The sequence below is a fragment of the Leptosomus discolor genome, chromosome 5 (genome assembly GCF_034619465.1).
Source record: "Leptosomus discolor isolate bLepDis1 chromosome 5, bLepDis1.hap2, whole genome shotgun sequence".
NCBI lineage: Eukaryota > Metazoa > Chordata > Aves > Leptosomiformes > Leptosomidae > Leptosomus > Leptosomus discolor.
In genome coordinates this window covers 78,332,607-78,351,286 of record NC_141395.1, presented here as the reverse complement: position 1 = coordinate 78,351,286, position 18,680 = coordinate 78,332,607, and the positions used below count along the sequence as shown (strand labels likewise).

The 18,680-nt window shown below is 39.6% G+C and overlaps 1 protein-coding gene across 1 annotated transcript in view; it reads right to left on the bottom strand.

Annotated features, from left to right (window-relative positions):
* Positions 1-2,403: 2,403 nt before the first annotated feature.
* Positions 2,404-18,680, bottom strand: part of DNAAF11 (dynein axonemal assembly factor 11) — a 33,565-nt gene continuing 17,288 nt past the window's right edge. The window contains exons 11-12 of the mRNA XM_086465780.1: positions 10,385-10,470; positions 2,404-2,587 (exon numbers count right to left, since the gene is read on the bottom strand). Of these exons, the coding sequence (XP_086321906.1) occupies positions 2,404-2,587; positions 10,385-10,470 (270 nt within the window). The remainder of the gene's footprint in view (positions 2,588-10,384; positions 10,471-18,680) is intronic.

Here is an 18,680-nt window from a genome sequence, read left to right as displayed (position 1 = left end):
CATCCTCCTCCTTGTCATCATCTGCCTCCTCCTCATCATCTGTACTGTCCTCATATTCCTCTTCCTCCTCAGTAATCTCCCCCTCTTCCTCATCCTCATGCTCCTTGTCCTCCTCGTTCTCCTCCTCGTCCTTGTCCTTCTTATTCTCATCCTCCTCATTCTCCTTGACCTCCTCCTCTCCTCCTCCTCCTTCTCCTGCTCCTTGTCCATTTCATCCTCTTCTTCCTCCTTGTCCTTGTCCTCATCCTCGTCCTCCTCATCATCATTCTTCTCCTTCTCCTCCTCCTCCTCTTCTTCCTCCCCCTCCCCCCCTCCCCCTACTCCTCCTCCTCATCTCCCCCCTCCTCCTCTTCTCCCCTTTTCAGCTCTCAGTATATGCAGCATTACTATGAAACTTCTTTTTTGTTTGGTTACATCCATTCCAAATTGCAATCAAAAAAATGCATCAGTTCAACCCATCAGCCTAAACTGATGGATATATTCTGCTTCTCTTCGGTGCACTTTATAAAAGACTAGTTATCCTTATCCTGCATTAAAAATCTGTGGAGAATCATAAAGCACTTCAGAAAGGCTAGAAATCCCAGAATTTAATAGCAATGTTTTCTTTCTAACTGCTAAGTTTTTTTGTGCCACGTTTTCCACAATTACGTATATAGCACTTTCAAAGAATTTATTACGAATTTGGGTATTTGCTGAGGGATATTATGGGCACTATCTGAACTTAGGCTGCTACTTAAAAAAAAATATTTTCAGTGGAGTTTTAGTGGTTCTGTATACCAAAGTGTAAATGCAGCTTATTAATTTTCTACCTTAAGGATGAAACCAAGATCTAACCACAAAATATTGTTTGATTCTTCCTGAGTTGAATTTGCTTGCTCTATCCCATCTGGCTAGAAGCAAAAGCTGGTTTGAATCGGAAGGATTTTCTTTCTGCATGACCAAATGAAGTCTTCCTTTACAGAAAACCAGTTTCAAATCAATTAGCAAGGTAACGTAGGTCACTCAATTTGTATTTTTTGTTGGGAGTTTCTCTTTGAGTTTTTGTCTCTGAAATAGCAGTGGCCTTAAAATTTACAAGAAAACCAATGGTATCTTTTTTTACTATCATATTGAATACTCATTGCCCAACTAAAAGGTCAAAAGAGACATTCAAGCACATATATATACTTAAATCAACTGTTTTGTAGGCAACAGAGCTAACAAGGCTTGATTTCTTATGGTTTTATGTCATATGTCCCCTACACATTCCTCATTTCAACAGCCACTGAACCCAGTAATATTTGTTGTGACCCTCTCTCTGCAAATTTTCCACTGTCTTCTCAGTATCCACCCTTTGCTTCCACAGTAACTCAAGGTCTAATCATATTTCCTAAACACTTCCCACATTCTCCTCAGCTTTCCCCAGGGTTCCCAGAGTCCTACCATCATGATTCCTACTTTTCTTTCCACCCAGGCAAGAATTACATGCACAAAGAAAGAGTTCAGTTACCACCATGTTGATAAACCAGGTAAACCAGGCAAAAAAAAAAAAGAAGAAAAACAAAAGAAATTTGGTCTTGCCAAATTGCAATATTTTCCTACAGTAACCCAGTATACATTTGTTCTTCAGTGCTGCCTGTTTCATTCATGGTGCAATCCAGAAGGTGAGGGAAAAATATGATAATGGAGTCTCTGGTTGCTAAAAATGGGCTGGATGGCAAGGAAGGAGCAGCTTATCCCGTTACAGCTACTCAACCTTATTTCATCCAACAGCTAAAAATTAGCCTTGGTATTTTTAAGAACAACCTTTTGTGAAGAACAATGAGAATGGTTTGTCTAATTTCTCCCAGCTCCCCCACAGTGTCACATCTGAGATGCTCTGTTCAGAATTATTCTCTCCCAAAATCTTCAAGGAGTGGCAGTGTTATACCAGCTCCAGAGTCCAGGAGCTCTGCATTATGCTGGAAAATTCACTGCTGTATGGTAGGTTACAGCAATGTCTCTCACTCTCAGAATACATTGTTTTCTTTTACTGCTGTCCTTCATGAAAAAGAAAACACTGAAGGAATACATACAGATTTCTGCTATCTTCAGTTTATTGAGAATAATCATAAATCTTGTTACAAGTGCTTTCTTCCTTCCTTCCTTCCTTCTCTCTTTTCTACAGAAATATGATATTTTCAAGCCAGACAGTAAATTCTTTGAAGAAACAACGTCTGACTTATATGGCTCCCATTCTGATTTGAGCCTTACTAAGTAAACAATCTAGAAAAAAAGAATTTATAGCAATATACTAACAGAAAACACAGGCATAACAAAGTTATTGATAGAAATGTAATAATATTTCCAACTTCAGCCACATTATACTTCTTTTACACACAGAGTCATGAAAACAATTCATGCACACACATATTTAAGAATGTTTCAAATTAAGGGAGGAACATCTTCGTTATTTTCAAAATCAACATAACTCTTAGTCTCTGTAATCTTCTCTGGTTGTAGCCTAATAGGTCCCTGTCCAATTCGTTTCTTCTCTTGGATTATTTTTGTCACATCAGGGAATGAATATTTACTAGGATCCACTTCTAATTTCTCAACTTGTCCACTCCTGAAACAAGAGGGAAACAAATGGGAAAAAACTTCATTTCAGTGTCAAATGTAACAGTAATATTTTGTGTGCCTGTTTATAAATCTGTTGACTTCAGTGTGAGAGTTGTTACTGAGTCAAATCAAACCAGGATTAAGAGGTCTTGTTAATTAAAAACTGTCACAAAAAACCACGGTGCAAACACAGAAAAGTACTACAAAATCTCTAAGATTTTGTACAAAAGAATGCCTCGACTACAAATATCAAAAGTTAATATTTTGACATCTATAATTTGCTTTTTATCAGGACATGGTGATTGCTGATACCACATTACAAATGGTTGCCTTTTGATGTAAGACAGGGGTTTTTTAATCTAATTGCTTTTTCATTCTTTTCTCTTTCTGATCATTTCTAACACAGTTCCTTCACACTAGCTGTCTATTAATTTCCATGTGACAGGTTCATCTTCAGAAAGCAGAAGTACTTTTATTTAGAGAGGAAATGAAATTGTATGAATTATGTATGTAGTAGTGGTACTCTACATTTGTTCAACAGCTCTAAAATTGTACAAATTGCTAGTCATGAAAATACAATAAACTCTATGGAGTTTGAATAGCTTATTGCTTAGTAGCAGAATAAACTTCAATACACCAGAAATGAATTAACAGTGAGCCCTGTAAGTAACAATCCACATCAACAAGCTATGAAAGGATTATACGCACCAGTCATTCTCAAAATTCAATCAGCATATGCTATCTAGAAGTATCTCTTAGCAACAGACAGTAGGAAAGACTGAGAATCAAGCGCAGGTGATTTTTTCCAGAAAGGAGGTGGATTTTTATGTACTTATATGCACAAAATCAAATATTCTATACTTGTTTAGTAAAGCTTCATAGTGCTATCTCAGCCACCACGATACAAGTATTTGGCTGACGACAAGACTCAGTTATGCTGAAGTCAGAGCAGCTATGACACATACATCTACTCAGAATCTGCTCCTCTCCTCATGTAATCTATGCAAAAAGAGGCTGGGTATTGAAGATGTCAAGACTAACCACCTGAACAGTTTTGGAAGAAAGAATGAGTTACAGAACATCTAAACATTTTTTCCATGTAATTCTACCTAGCAGAATAAAAATAATCTTGTGGCTGAAGCTCTTCCATGAGCAACGGTAAGACAACAGCGATGAAAAGAATACTACTTCTCGCAGGACCAGCTACAGCACATGTCTGGAAAACTCAGTGTTTGCAAATTATTTCCATTTCAGGTTTTTAAAAAAAAATAAATCACAGTTTTTGGCACTGCTACCTGCTCCTGAGTGTTATGTACTCAAGGGAAAATTATGGTCTAAAGATTAGAGCAACATACAAAAATAAATAATACTGGATTAAATCCCTTCTCTTTTCCTGGCATTTTTTTCCCTTAGAAACGCTATTTCTATCTCCATATAGTTCAACAATGCTTCTGAAAAAGAAAATGAAAAGACTCCATGATAAAGAAAGTAAGTTCTTCCATTTTGCGTAACTATAGCAGCTTGCTGAGCAATCTGGTATGTGACAGAGCACATATCTGATAATTCGATATTTTTTGATAATTTACACTTCTGTTCACACAATTCTTAATCCCCATATTTGATATTTTAATGATTTGACAGTTACATTCCCCTGTTTCAACTTCTGAATTTCAATAAAACTTAGATTTCTAGAGATTTCTTATATGTTTGATCATTTTTAACATTTGATTGAAAGTTTCCTTTCTGGCATCAGGATTTCCAAAGATATTTACAAGTCACTACCAACAGCTTTGGAGAGGCACTTTTTCCAGTCTTCTAATACTGTGAATGAAACAGCACAAAAGTCATTATTGTCTTAGAAAAATTACTAATAAATTATTTTCTTGAATAAGAAAAACAAAGTTATTCCAGTGTAGGGAATTATGTCTTATTTCAGAGCTTTGAGAAAGACAAATCTTTATTTACATATGTTAAAATCTGATGGTGAATGTGTGACACTTGCCATACTCTGGTTTCAACTTTTGAAAATACAGGCTCAGAAAAAATCTACTAGGTAATCTAAGCAATTAATCATGGTTTTATAAATACTTGGAATATTAATACCTTCTTAATTGCGTAAGAGGCCTTTCAAATCTCCCTACATAGGTGTAATCTGAAATGAAGCTATAACTGGAGTCTTCAGAATCACTGGATCATTGGGAAGACATGAATAGACAATGGCTGGTAGAATCAAATTAATTTTTCAAGGACTAAACTTCAATCAAGAAGAACTAATAAATCACTGGTAAAAAGTTCTGGTAAATCAAAGGCTGATGATATCTAGGTCACTCTGTTCTAAAAGACAAATACATCTCACAAATAGGACTCATCAGACTGAGAACGTATATAACACTAGTATCCAAGTTTCTAAAAGTTAGACAGAAAATCTGAGTCACTGTGACATTTCCAACTTCACTGTTCCGTCCCTTACCTTCTTTTGCACAATCACTTCAAGATACTAAATTTCAAACTGACCTTGTCTGTGAGCAAGAAATATGCTCTGACACCGGCAATATGCAAATTGACCCTGAATTTCTAGGTCTGGCTATAATACCATCTTATTTTCACTCCTTGACTAACTCAGCAAAATAAAAAGTACCATTAAATTTGTCAGTCAAAGTTGAGCCTCTAATGTTTAAACATTAGGGAAGCTTACGTCTTTTGTCCTTGTCACATATGGACAACTGGAGATTACTTTAAATTGTAGTGATCAAGAGTTAACTGAACGGTGTTCTTGAGGATGATTTTCTCCAGCAGGGCACGTTTCTGAAGTCTCCTCACCCTTATTACAGTTATGGATTACCAGATGCCTGTGTGTACAAATTAATTTTCAAATCACTTCTGAGGCACACCACCTTTTGTTCTCCTCATTAGTCAACTGATAGAGATGTATACCCTCTGCTTTGATTAGCTCCAGGCCTCCATGAGAATGCAAATACATCTATACTTTAAGTTAACTTGAGTAAAAAGCCTTTTTAATATGTTGCTTACTCATACCTGGCTTCACTTTCTGGTTCTGTGAATTGAATTACAATTCCTGCGATGTCCTTGCTCACTGCAGGGGGGTTGGACTAGACGACCTTTAAAGGTCCCTTCCAACCCAAACTATTCTATGCTTCTATGATTTTCCCACACATTTATTCACCTTTTTGCAGCACTTCAGATGCACTTAGCTTTCTTCAAGTTAAAATATTTGTGCTTCATTTAGACATTGAAGTGGATTTGAGTTTTGAAAGACCACATAAATCCTCTTGCAGTACTGTCAGGTTAGTTTGCCTACAACTCCATTCAATTTCTGACCTCATCTTACCTCCCGTTCCCGGTCTTGAAGAAGTTACTCTTTTTGTTCTACTGTATTTCTCTTTGCAACATGAAGTTCTCTCCTTTCCAACCAGTCACACCTCTATCCGTCTGTGTGTGTACTGTAGAAATGTAGGACTGGGAGAGATTCTTAGCCATTAATTCTGTGGAAAGGGAGTATTCTACACTTCACAACGATTTTTTCAAAGATTCAAAATAGGACTCCTCATGCCCAAATAAAGATTCTTCCCCTTACACCTACAAATTTTTCCCACAGATTTGTTCTTTGCATCTTCTCCACCAAAATGAACCAAGCTAAATCAGGGACATCCAGTAAATCAGAGCTTTGCAGTATGTCTCATCTTCAGCAACACTGTTACGTCTCAAGTGAGACAACTTTAGAGAGTTTTTGAAATAACCGGTCATTTATTCTTCGCTTTCCAATAAATGGAAAGAAGCTCAACTAAAAATAAAAAGTTCTCCAAGGAAAGTAAATTAATGCTTGTTCATCACTATGAAACTGTAAACCACAAAGGAAGTTCTGTTAATGAGTCTTACGATGACACATTTGCTAGAAAAAGGTTGGAATTAAAATCCGACACAGTGATTAAAAACACCCGTTTTCTTGGCCTCAAGTTCAACACAACTTACAGACAATTTTGTATATTTTATGTCTCTTCCCAACTAGTGAAATTTGGCTGAAACTGGGTAACCTGTTCAAAAGCATTGATGGGTGTACCAGCTGAGAGTGAGTTTTTGTTTTTTTTTTTTTTTCTTTTCCAATGTGTTAAAGGAAGAATAGTCTAAAGCCGAGGGTATGAAACAAGGATTATTGACTTTATGTGTTACTCTTAAAATTTCCAGTTTGCCTTCAGAAAAGTCAGTTTCTGCCTACATCTGAATTTCATTTCAATGCAACTGTAGTGAACTCAACTTCTCTACCTCACAGATGAACTGTGAGGCCGCTTACAGCAAAGAATGGCATACTCAGCTACTACATTAATAGAGGCTTTAGATGGATAATAAATCAATCTGTCAAATTCCTCCCATAAAAACTTGTCTGTCTGAAGATTTGAAATACAGTTTTGTGTACAGGCACAGAAAAAAATCTCTCTTCTGACGCAGAAGTAATGGTAGTATCATCACATAATCTAGCTAACAGGAGTTAAAGAGATTTAAAGCACTACATTATATCTTAGCAGATTATATGTCTGACAGCATTTAGCTAAGACATCTGTAGCTGTCAAGTGTAATCACTGTAATGAATGTTTTGTAATCTAAGAGACAACCAATTCAGCAAATTTTTAACATCTGGCTAGTCAGTGACTTCTCAACTAGAGAGGTCAAAACTTACTATTTTAGTAAGAACTGTAATTCAAGACTTTTTTCTTACTTCTACTTTAGTGATATATATATTGTTGTAATATTTTAACAGTAAAATTTGTATTTTTCCTTCAAAATCTGCGGTAAGCATATTCATAATTAGCGGCATTGAAATCAAACACGAATTCTTGGAGTTTTGCTATGCCATGGAGTATCTTTAGTTCATCACCTAGCAGGAAAGGGACCATTTCACATTATTACTGCCATTACTTCCATGTTCCCATTATTACTGCTATTTAAACATTTACTGTGTAGCCAAAACTAAAGGCACACAGAGGGTTCTCAGGAAATATATATTCTTAATCCACAAGTTGCTAACTCTTTTGCTGTTTGGCAGAATCCATTCGGAAGAGAGAGAATGTCAGTTATCTAACTAAGGAAGATCTAGTTTTATCCTGGAAAAAAGCTAAGACTTTTTTTTTAACTGAATTCTTGTAATATATCTATAGCTTTAGTTGTACTTGTATGGGAAAGAACCATTCCTTTTTGTAAATCAAAATCACAGAATAGAATCATAAAATAGTTTGGGTTGGAAGGGACCTTTAAAGGCCATCCAGTCCAACCCCCCTGCAGTGAGCAGGGACATCTTCACCTAGATCAGGTTGCTCAGAGCCCCGTCCAACCTGACCTTGAATGTTTCCAGGGATGGGGTTTCTACGACTTCTCTGGGCAACCTGTTCCAGTGCCTCAGCAACCTTTCATCTAGTCTGAATATGCCCTCTTTTAGTTTCATATACCCTCTTTTACTCCTTGTCCTATTGCTACAGGCCCTATTAAAAATTCTGTCCCCATCTTTCTTCTAAGCTCCCTTTTAGTATTGAAAGGCTGGAATAAGGTCTCCCTGGAGCCTTCTCTTCTCCAGGCTGAACAACCCCAACTCTCTCATCCTGTCCTCATAGGGAAGGTGCTTCAGCCCCCTGATCACCTTCATGGCCTTCCTCTGGACCTGCTCGAGCAGGTCCATGTGTTTCTTATGCTAGGAGCCCCAGAGCTGAACACAGTACTCCAGGGGGGGGTCTCACCAGAGCAGAGTAGAGGGGCAGAATCACCTCCCTCAACCTGCTGGCCACACTTCCTTTGATGCAGCCCAGGATATGATTGGCTTTCTGGGCTGCAAGTGCACATTGCCGGCTCATGTCCAGCTTTTCATCCACCAGTACCCCCAAGCCCTTCTCAGCAGGGCTGCTCTCAGTCCCTTCATCCCCCAGCCTGTATTGATACTGTGGGATTGCTCCGACCCAGGTGCAGGACCTTGCATTTGGCCTTGTTGAACTTCATGAGGCTCATAAGGACCGCACTCTTGAGCTTCTTCTCCAGGTTCCTCAGGACGGCATCCCGTCCCTCAGGCATGTCAACTGCACTACGCAGCTTGCTGTCATTTGCAAATTTGCTGATGGCGCACTTGATCGCACTGTCTACGTCATTGATGAAGATATTAAACAGTACTGGTTCCAATATGGACCCCTGAGGGATGCCATTAGTCACCAATCTGCCTCTGGACATGGAGTCATTGACCACTACCCTCTGGATGTGACCATCCAACCAATTCCTTGTCCACTGAACAGTAGACCCATCAAATCCATATCTCTCCAATTTAGAGAGAAGGATGTTGTGGGGGACCATGTGAAAGGCCTTACAGAAGTCCAGACAGATGACATCTGTAGCTCTTTCCTTGTCCACCGATGTAGTCACTCCATCATAGAAAGCCACCAGGTTGGTGAAGCCATGCTGGCTGTCTCTAATCACCTCCCTGTCCTCCATGTACCTTAGCATAGCTTATAGGAGGATCTGTTCCATGATCTTTCCAGGCAGAGAGGTGAGGCTGACAGGTCAGTAGTTCTCAGGGTCCTCTTTTCTATCCTTTTTAAAAATGGGTGCAATGTTTCCCTTTTTCCAGCCACCAGGGACTTCACCTGACTGCCACGACTTTTCAAATATCATGGAGACTAAGTATCCACCATTTGGCTTGGACCTTTTAAAACTATTTTAAATACTCAGTAATCAAGACGGTGCACTTTTGTAATCACTGCTGCCTAAGGAAGTGCAGTGCTTGTGGCTCATTAGGATTCTCAACAAATTCTTGCAGTCACCCTATTGTCTTGTCATCATGCAAGTCACTCAAGAAAAGAAGTCATGACTGATCTTTATTAAAAATAAGAATCAAAAAGCAGAATTAATGACAACTGACTCTTGCAGAACTGTTTTGCCAGTGTCGTAAATATTGAGACCAAGGAGAATACTCATGATCCATAATGCTATTTTTTACTAACTGCTTAGCCTTTCCATCAACATTCACCACAATGAAATCAAACAAGGAAACAAATGCAACACTTCAAATATAAACAGATAAAAGGCTTAACAGACTTCGTTGTTATTATATCTTATTCTGGTATGAATACCATTGCCTATAGGAAGAGGAAAAGGAAAGATTAAAAGATATATCATAGCATTTGTACTTAGGCCAAGTGTCCATCAACCCTAGTGTCTATCTACAGCAATGGCTAGTAACACTTGCTAAGAGTAAAAACAAAAAATAGTTCATCACTGATATTTGCTTGCTTCTGGCAGTCATTAACTGCAAGATTTCAAGAGCTGGAGTTTACACCATAGTTAATAGGATGGATCTATGTTATAAAACATTGCAGAGTTGCATTTTTAACCTACTTATTAGTGTAGTAGCTCAACCTGTATACCACTGAGCAAATACATTCATGAGAGAGATTCAAAATCTTTGCTTTCTAAATGGTTTCCAGACTTGTGGTTCCACAGCAAGGAGCTCTGCAGAGGCAATCCTCAGTAGGTGATTTAGTTTTAGTATATAGGAGTTCAATAATCTGAAAGAGTTGATGGAACAAAAACGATTGGCAAGAATAAGTGCTTTTTTGGCTCTGCTGTTGGAGGAGATCACTTTATAAACAGCACCAGACAGGCTATTAGTCTAAAGCTTTTAGACATATTTTTACTTTATACAAAACAATATTTTCATACTTTCAACAATAACATAATAAAAAGCATATATTCTGGCATGAGAGTAACACAGAGACAAAAATATAAAACTAACATGGAATAAAAACCAAATTACCTTCTTGCATTTTTTTGCAGTGGATTGCAGTCAGAATGTTTGACTGAAGTTGATACTTTTTGCTTAGCCAGGATTACTTCTTTAGCCTAAAATAAAAATAGACAGAAAAATAATCATCGTAAAAGTTGATATTTGTGCTCACAAGCATTTAAATAATCTCTCAAAAATAGAAAAAACTAAGCGGATCTGAATAAATTTTCTCTTGTGACGTTTACTTGTTCTGTTAGATTTTAACACTCTTCACTCAGTGTGAAACACATGCATAAGGCAATTTTAACCAAATATTCTGAATGGAATTATATTCAAATATATATATAAGTGTGTATATATATATATATATAAAATATGCAAATATATACATCTATTTGTATTTAAATATATGCTGTCTTGTTTAGTACCATGTTAATAATGCATATTACTGATTTTCTCCATAGCTAACTGGTTCTTGATGTGCTTTTCACTTGCATTTCAGTTCTAGGGTCCATGTGCCAGTTCAGACATTTTTATTAAAGAATCTGCTGCACTCTGGACTTCTCCTCACTCTTTATAAAAGGGACAAGAGACCACAAACTCCCTCAGCTCCTTTGCTATAACAGAATCTCAAAGTCCAAGTGAATTCCCCTTCTCAAAGAAAACATGTCCATCTCCATTTTTTAGAAAATGTGTTATTGACAAAAGGGCATCTCATGGCAAAAGGGTATCTCTTTCCCTTCTTAACAACATCATAGGAGAGGGACCCCTTAAGCATTTGAAAGGAAGGAGGAGAACAGGAACTATATCAAAGAGTTAAATTTATTGACTATTTCTTAGTGCAATTTCTTTGAAAGTAGTCTGTTCCAGAAGCCCAGTGAATTTTAAGTCTCCGTTCTAAAATCTACAAGAAATGAGATGGAGCCTGTAGTTTCTGATGTTTATTTCTGAAATTCATTGTGGCGAGGCTGATCCCTCTGATTGTGTATATGCCCTGGTGAAGAAAAGTCTGTTCTTTGGACCTTCCCTCCCTTCTCTGAAGGCCCTCTAGTGTTCTGTTCTTTTAATAGTAATTCATTTCTTTGATCCCCTTGAGACTAATGTGTTCCTTACTTTGCCCTCATACCACATCATCAAGGATGGTGAGGAAATTTTCTGATTCTGTGATCAACAGAAAAGACTTCCTTGACAAGAAGTGATCCTGGAAATTATGGAAGGGTTAGGATTTGCCTACTAGAACATCTATTCTCAGTTATCAAATGTTTGATATAAAAGCTCTTCTGCTCAAAAAGTGTCCTCCTGTCTCTGTTCAAGAAAAAAACTGAAGTGTTACTCTCTAATTTTTCTTCTTTTTGAAACATAACTCCATATGCAACAATGGTACGTGAGCTTCACCAAGCCAGTAGCTGACTGTCCATCTCTTAATGACGGTGATCAAGTGAGGATAACTGTTCTGGAAAGCAGAACTGTCATAGCTTCAGCTGAGGCCAAAAATAAGACTTTGGGCTCAGTAGAAAGAGAACTGTATGAAATTTAAAGCCTGGGGTATACAGGAAGACAAACTAAATCAATACAATGAAGCTTTCTGAAAGTTATTTTATGGAACTGTTGCTAATATTTGCATTAGTCAGAAAACAGAAAGGAGAGCCCTTATCAGAGAATTCTAGAAATGGATGTGTTAAACAGAATCTAGAATATATTTGAGAAAACAAAGCCAATATTTTTAACCTGAGTCATCTTTTCAGTCCGCATTTTTTTCCTACAGTGGTTTCCTTCTACAACAGAAATTCCACTGAGTAACAGCTTCCCTGAAACACATTTATTCTGAAGGACGAACACAATTCTACGATTCCACAGCTGTATGTCTCCACATGCCTTTGACAGTAATGAAATATTACTGCATTTACCATACCTAGATAAGTGAGAATTATATAATGAAATTCTATCAAATAACCTTTATACTGACATGAATAATACATACCACTCCTATTTTTAAATTAATTAAGGAATCTAACTGTTATTGATCTTTAAATTCTAAATGCTTTTGAAGGCCTAGGCAATAAAAAGCTGTCAGAATTAATTTGTGACTGCTTATATAATAAAGAACTAATCAAAAAGCCCAATTTTTTCTCTCCGATTCACTAAAATAAGGAAAGTGAAGTTTTAAAACATGACACAGAATGTCTCAGAACCCTAAATAAAAACTGCTTGCTAATAACACTTTTTTTTTTGATGCTTTTTCTCAGACATTAATTAAAATGCTGTGTGTGTAATCTACTGATGACATTTCACAAAATCACTGATGTAATATGCCAATTTTGGTCAAAGTCTATTAAAAAACCTCTCAGTTTTTCATTTTCCTGCATCATCTGCAAAGATGACACTGCCAGAGCACAGAGGATCAAAGTTTGAAAAGCTTCACGTCACAAATATGTTTCCCAGAAAATGCAGCATGTACCATGTAGCCACTAATAACTCCTTACTCATGTAAAGTCTCTGTACAGATGATTATTACAGTATAAACACCACACTTTAAAGTGTCACTATATCATTTCACCGAATGCTGTGTCCTTCAGTTTGTTTGGATGACCTTCCAAAAAATGTTGGTAGACACTGCCATAGAAAGACATCCATTCTGCAGTGATTTGCTGTGCAGTAAATAGAAAATTTAAGAAAAAAAAAATCCAGAAAAGAAGGTGAAAATGATTTGCCTTCTTTTACTTCATGTGGAATTTACTATCTCCAACATATGTGGAATGGCAAGGTCATCAGTGCGGCAAGGAAAGAGGTTTTGGTTTTCATTTTAAAGGCTAGGAAACTATGAACAGGCTGGAAGATAAATGGTGAAAGGTTTAGTAACCTGATCAGAAACTCACTAAAGCAGGTGAAAAAAGCTTGCTGAATTCAGTTAGCTTTCTGTTCTGTTACTCAGAAGAGAGGTGTCTTTTCAGGATAGTACTGCAAGAAGCATATTATAGGAGATTATTTTTAGGTTAATAGCATTTTTAAAATTTCAGTTTCCTAAGGAATGTGCTAGGCCATTTGTCTAGTTGCAAATAATTTTATTTTGTTAATAATTGTTTACCAGGAACAAAAAGGTTAAATATAGTGCAATATAGTCATTAGGCTTGTCTTATCACTGATACAGCTCAAAAGTTGCATGAACTCTGTTCTTCCTAGAATCTTACTAAAAGGAATTCATGTGAAGTTGTTGATCTCAAATTAGTATTCTCAGACATTGTTGATAACCTCACCTATAATGTTTTAGAAGAAAAATATCTATTGGCCTTTCAGTTGTCGCTAATCTTTATTCATTATACTTTGCTTTCTAGATCACATCCTGTTAATATCAATAAATTTTGTATGGATAGAATGCAACTGAAAAGCATATGTATCCCAAAAATATAACTTGTGCACTCTAATTCAGTCCTGGGGGAAGAGAACAGATTCTGTGACTGTAATATAGAACAAAGAACAATAGGTTAGTATCTGCTACATGCAATTGCTGTGGAGTAGCACAAATCCATCTTTGGTCAGCAAATCCATGAAGTTCACAGGATCACAAACTCACAGAACGGTTGAGGTTGGAAGGGACCTCAGGAGGTCATCTGGTCCAACCCCCCTGCTCAAGCAGGGCCACCTACAGCCAGTTGACCAGGATGGTGTCCAGACAGCTTTTGAATATCTCTAGGCATTGGAGACTCCATCACAGGAAAAAGTGTTTCCTGATGTTCAGAGGAAACCTCCTGTGTGTCAGTTTGTGCCCATTGCCTCTGGTCCTGTCACTGGGCACCACTGAAAAGGCCCTGGCTCAATCCTGCCACGCACCCTCCCTTCAGGTGTGTATGTGTATTGACAAGATCCCCTCGAGCCTTCTCTTCTCCAGGCTGAGCAGTCCCAGCTCTGTCAGCCTTTCCTTAATCATCTTCGTGGTCCTTCAATGGATTCTCTCCAGTATGTACAAATCTCTCTTGTACTGGGGAGCCCAGCACTGGACACAGTACTCCCAGTGTGTCTCACCAATTCTGAACAGACAGGAAAGATCGCCTCCCTCAACCTGCTGCCAATACCCCTGATGCAGCCCAGGATACAATTAGCCTTCTTTGGCAGAAGAGGATGTTGCCACCAAGACTCCCAGGTCCTTTTCTGCGAAGCTGCTTTCCAGGATAAAAGTTTTTGGATCCATTGACAATGAAGATATTAGACCATGCAGCATTGCAGCACTCCTCCATTCATGCATATCTCTCTGTGACCCAGCTACACAAGTAGTGTCTAACCAAAACAAGGCAAAGCTCAGAACAGCAGCTCAGCTATTCTATCCTTCTCTCTCCTCAGGTCTCACAAATATCGGTGAATCATGACATTCTAAGCTGAAGCAGGCTGCAGACACTCAGGCTAGGTAAAATATGTAGGTATAACTAAAATATCAAGGTAGGTGAAATATAAAGTTGATAATGGAATAAAGGCAGTTCTCAATAACAACATGAAGAGATAATATTAATTTGGCTGATTTAGGTTTGACTTTCTAGACGGACCGCAGAGTTTAATATATCCAGAGACTTTCTGAAATATTTATATTTTCTAAGGCACTGATCATCCACAAAGAGACTAGAAAGACGTGTGAATACTAAAAGCAGGTAATGGGATAGAAAACTGATAGTACTTAAAATATCCAAAAGACAAGTAAATAATAAACAAAACTGTTCGGAAACATTTGAAAATTACATTATCCAAAATGGCAAATGTCAAGGCCTCAGTTTCAACAAAATAAATGTAGGAAAGCATAAATTCTCATACAAGTGAATTTTGAACATTAACAAAACATGTTTCTTAACCAAGTGAGTACAACTTTCAGCATTCTTCAAGCTCCTGGTGAAAACTGCATGCTTGATGCTAGAGTGACAGTTTGTGATTTAATGAGAGGCTGTCCATGTAGAGAAAGACAGATGGTATGGGACTGGAGCGTAGAAGAAAACATAGAAGGTATGGATCCACAAGTGGAAAAAGCCAAAAGCTGAAAAATAACGTTTTACTTACAGCTACTAGTTGCATAGTCTTAGAATTAAATCAGAGCACAAAGAGAAAAAAAATGACCCCAAATAGGTGAAGGTTCCTCCTCGTTGCATCCCTGCATACTCTGACAACATTCCTATATTCCTCCCAAGTGGCTAGTCCCTTTTTCCATATGTTGTAAACTTCCTTCTTCCATCTGTTGTAAACTTCCTTCTTCTGTTTGAGTTATTCCAGAAGCTTCTTGCTCATCAAAGCAGGCCTTTGGCCTCCTGTGCTCAATTTCTTCCTCATAAGGATGCAACAGTTTTGGTCTTGGAGGAAGTGATGCTTGAATAGCAATGTCTTGGTTTGAAAGACAGGTGTCTGCGGAGGAAGGCAGGAGCCTCCCTTGAAATGGAAAATGCAACCCCCTTCCCTCCAAATTATTATAATTTTGAAATTAACGGGCCTTCAGGCAAAGATATGGGGAATAGGAATAGCAGTTCTTTACTAATATATATATATAAAAAAAACACAAGGCAGGGAAAAAAACCCAACCCACTGGTTTACACTGACAGAGTCAGAAATACAACCTGACCCCCTGTTAGGGTGGCAGTAGCAGTCCGATAAGATGCTGGCTGCAGTCCTCCTGAAGCGATGGGTGTAGTGCTGTGGAAGCAGCAATCAGGTAAAAGGGTCTGGTCTTCCTCCGAAGGTCTAGTGGTAGGTAGGTAGCTCTTGTCCTCTGGAACTCCAGTGGGGGGAAAAAACTCCTCTGGGAATCCAGTGGAAGAAGGCTGCTCGGGTGTTGGAGATCTCCTTTTTTATTTGGCATGGACTGCTTGGCTCCTTCCCCCCGGGCGGAGCATCTCACCATGGGATGGGGAGTCGTGAGGCAGTTCCTTGATGGGCCATGAACAGGAGATAGTCCAGGAGCGAGTTATCGATGGGTCAGGCGATAAGGCATTGTTGTGCCCATGAACAGGAGATAGTCCAGAGGGGGGAGGCAGGGAGCACCGCCCCACCTGGTCTCAACAGCTCCTGAAGATGGTCATAGAATACTTTTTCCCCTTTTGGCACATTTTACACTGTAACCTAGGACAAGCAATCAGCTGTCTTGGGCCCCTGATCAGGTGGCCTGTAATAAACACCCACAACAGTGTCTCTCATAATAGCCTGTACCTTATTCTTTACCCACAAGCTCTCCACTTGCTCCTCACCTGCCCCCAGGGAGAGCTCCATACATTCCAGTTGCTCTCTCACATAAAGAGCAACTCCACCACCTCTCCTAGTTGGCCTGTCTTTCCTGAAGAGTGCATAGCCACCATGTCTCAGTAACCGCAATGAGATCATGGCCGCACACAGATCTCCAGTTCTTCCTGTTTATTCTCCATGCTACGTGCATTCCTGTAGTAGCATTTCAGGAAGGGAGTTGAACCATATAGATTTCACCCTTGAGGGGTGGTAGGCCTTTTGGTTCTCAAAAATACTAGCACGCTGCCCCACAAGGACTGAGCTACCGCCCCCAGGTGCCTCTCTGGCAGGCCCAGGTACATCCCCATCCCCCTTCAAATCTAGTTTAAAGCTCTCTCAATGAACCCTGCTAACTCTTGTCCTAGAACCCTCTTCCCCTTATAATATAAGCTTTTCCCATCTGTTAACAGCAGGCCTGGTGTCTTGTAGATCAATCCATGATCAAAGAACCCAAAGTCCTGACAGCGGCACCATGCTCGGAGCCAGGCATTAACCTTCTGGCTCTTCCCATTCACCACCTCATCATTCCCTGCAACTGGAGGCATAGAGAAGAACACAACCTGAGCTCCCAAGTCCTTGACCAGTTGTCCCAGGGCCCTGAAATCTTTCTTCATTGCCCTTGGACTTCTTTGCATGACTTCATCACTGCCTACCTGAAATATCAAAAGGGGATAGTAATGTGAGGGCCGTACTAGGGAAGGAAGCTTCAACTTTACATCCTTAATCTGGGCCCCAGGCAGGCAGCAGACTACCCCGTGTAGTGGGTCTGGCTTGCATATCGGCCTTCCGCTCCCTTCAGAATTGAGTCCCCTACGACACGGACTCATCTTACTTTCTTTTTATCAGACGTTTCGATGCGAGGCATACTCCATCTTAGCCTTGGTGACACCTCCAAGCTAGGTGAGCTGTCCTCTTTGTTACTATTTGGTTCCCCTTGCAGAACATCACACCTGTTACGCAAGGGCACCTGGGAAGGTGGGGTAGTCATTGGGCAGATGCGCCTGCAGCGCCGGGCAGGAACTTTTTGCCATTGCCCCCCATCCTCCAAATCACCACATTCCATCAGGAGGAGAGAAGACAGGGAGTTCTCTGCAGCAGGGGTTCTGTCCACCTGCTGGGTCTCTATCGTGGCAGTCAGGGTGTGACTCCAAGCATCTCTCTCGCATTCCCTGATGGCCCTCAATGTGCTTCCCTGGTGCTGGCTCCACCCACGCCGCCTCAGCAGCCCACCCACCAGCTGCTGCTTTTCCCAGCCTCAAAAAGCCCCCCAAAAGAGCATTTTGCGGCCTTTTTTTGCTGTGAATCCCTTCCCCAAAGCATGCTTACCTGCCACTAGAGCTGGTCTCTCTCTCAGCAAGTGGTCTCGGCGACATCAAGTCCTACCTTAAATGCCTTCATATTTCTGCCACCATCCCACCCATTATGCCTCAAACCTCTGCCACTCTGATTGTCTCTGCCTCTTGTCTTCTATTCTGGTTCACACTGCTGCATCTTCCTGGTATTTGAGCTCTAATTCCCTCTAAACTTCCACTGGCTGCTGGCTGGCCCCCGTTACCTCTCCCACTGCCTACTTCAGTAAGGCAAGTTGACATCATTACTGGTCATTCCTTCTGTATTCCCAAATATTTTGGCAGATGCATGGGGATGACTAGTTGTCCTGATTCCACCTTGATTCTACCTCATCTATGCATTACATCATCCCACAAATCAAAACACCATTTACGTACCCAGGGTACAAGCTACATTTACTGTAACAACAGGAAGACACATAGAGGAGAGGAAATGACGTGGACATACCTATCGGTTTGCTCTCATTTACACTGCAAGAAGTGGGCTGGGCAGGGAAGAGAGAGACTAGAAAAACCACTTCAAGGCAATTTACTTTTACCGGCCAGCAGAACGCTCGATTGACTTGAATCCTGATCACCATGACACCATTACAGGCAAACATCAGAGCACAGGTGAGATAGGAGAGCTCAGAGTTAGGAATATTAGGGGAACAGGGCTTCTGCCCAGGCTTCCTTAAGTGCTAGGGACTGCTGTGCAGCACTTTGCAGTTGGAACACCATGTTGCCACAAC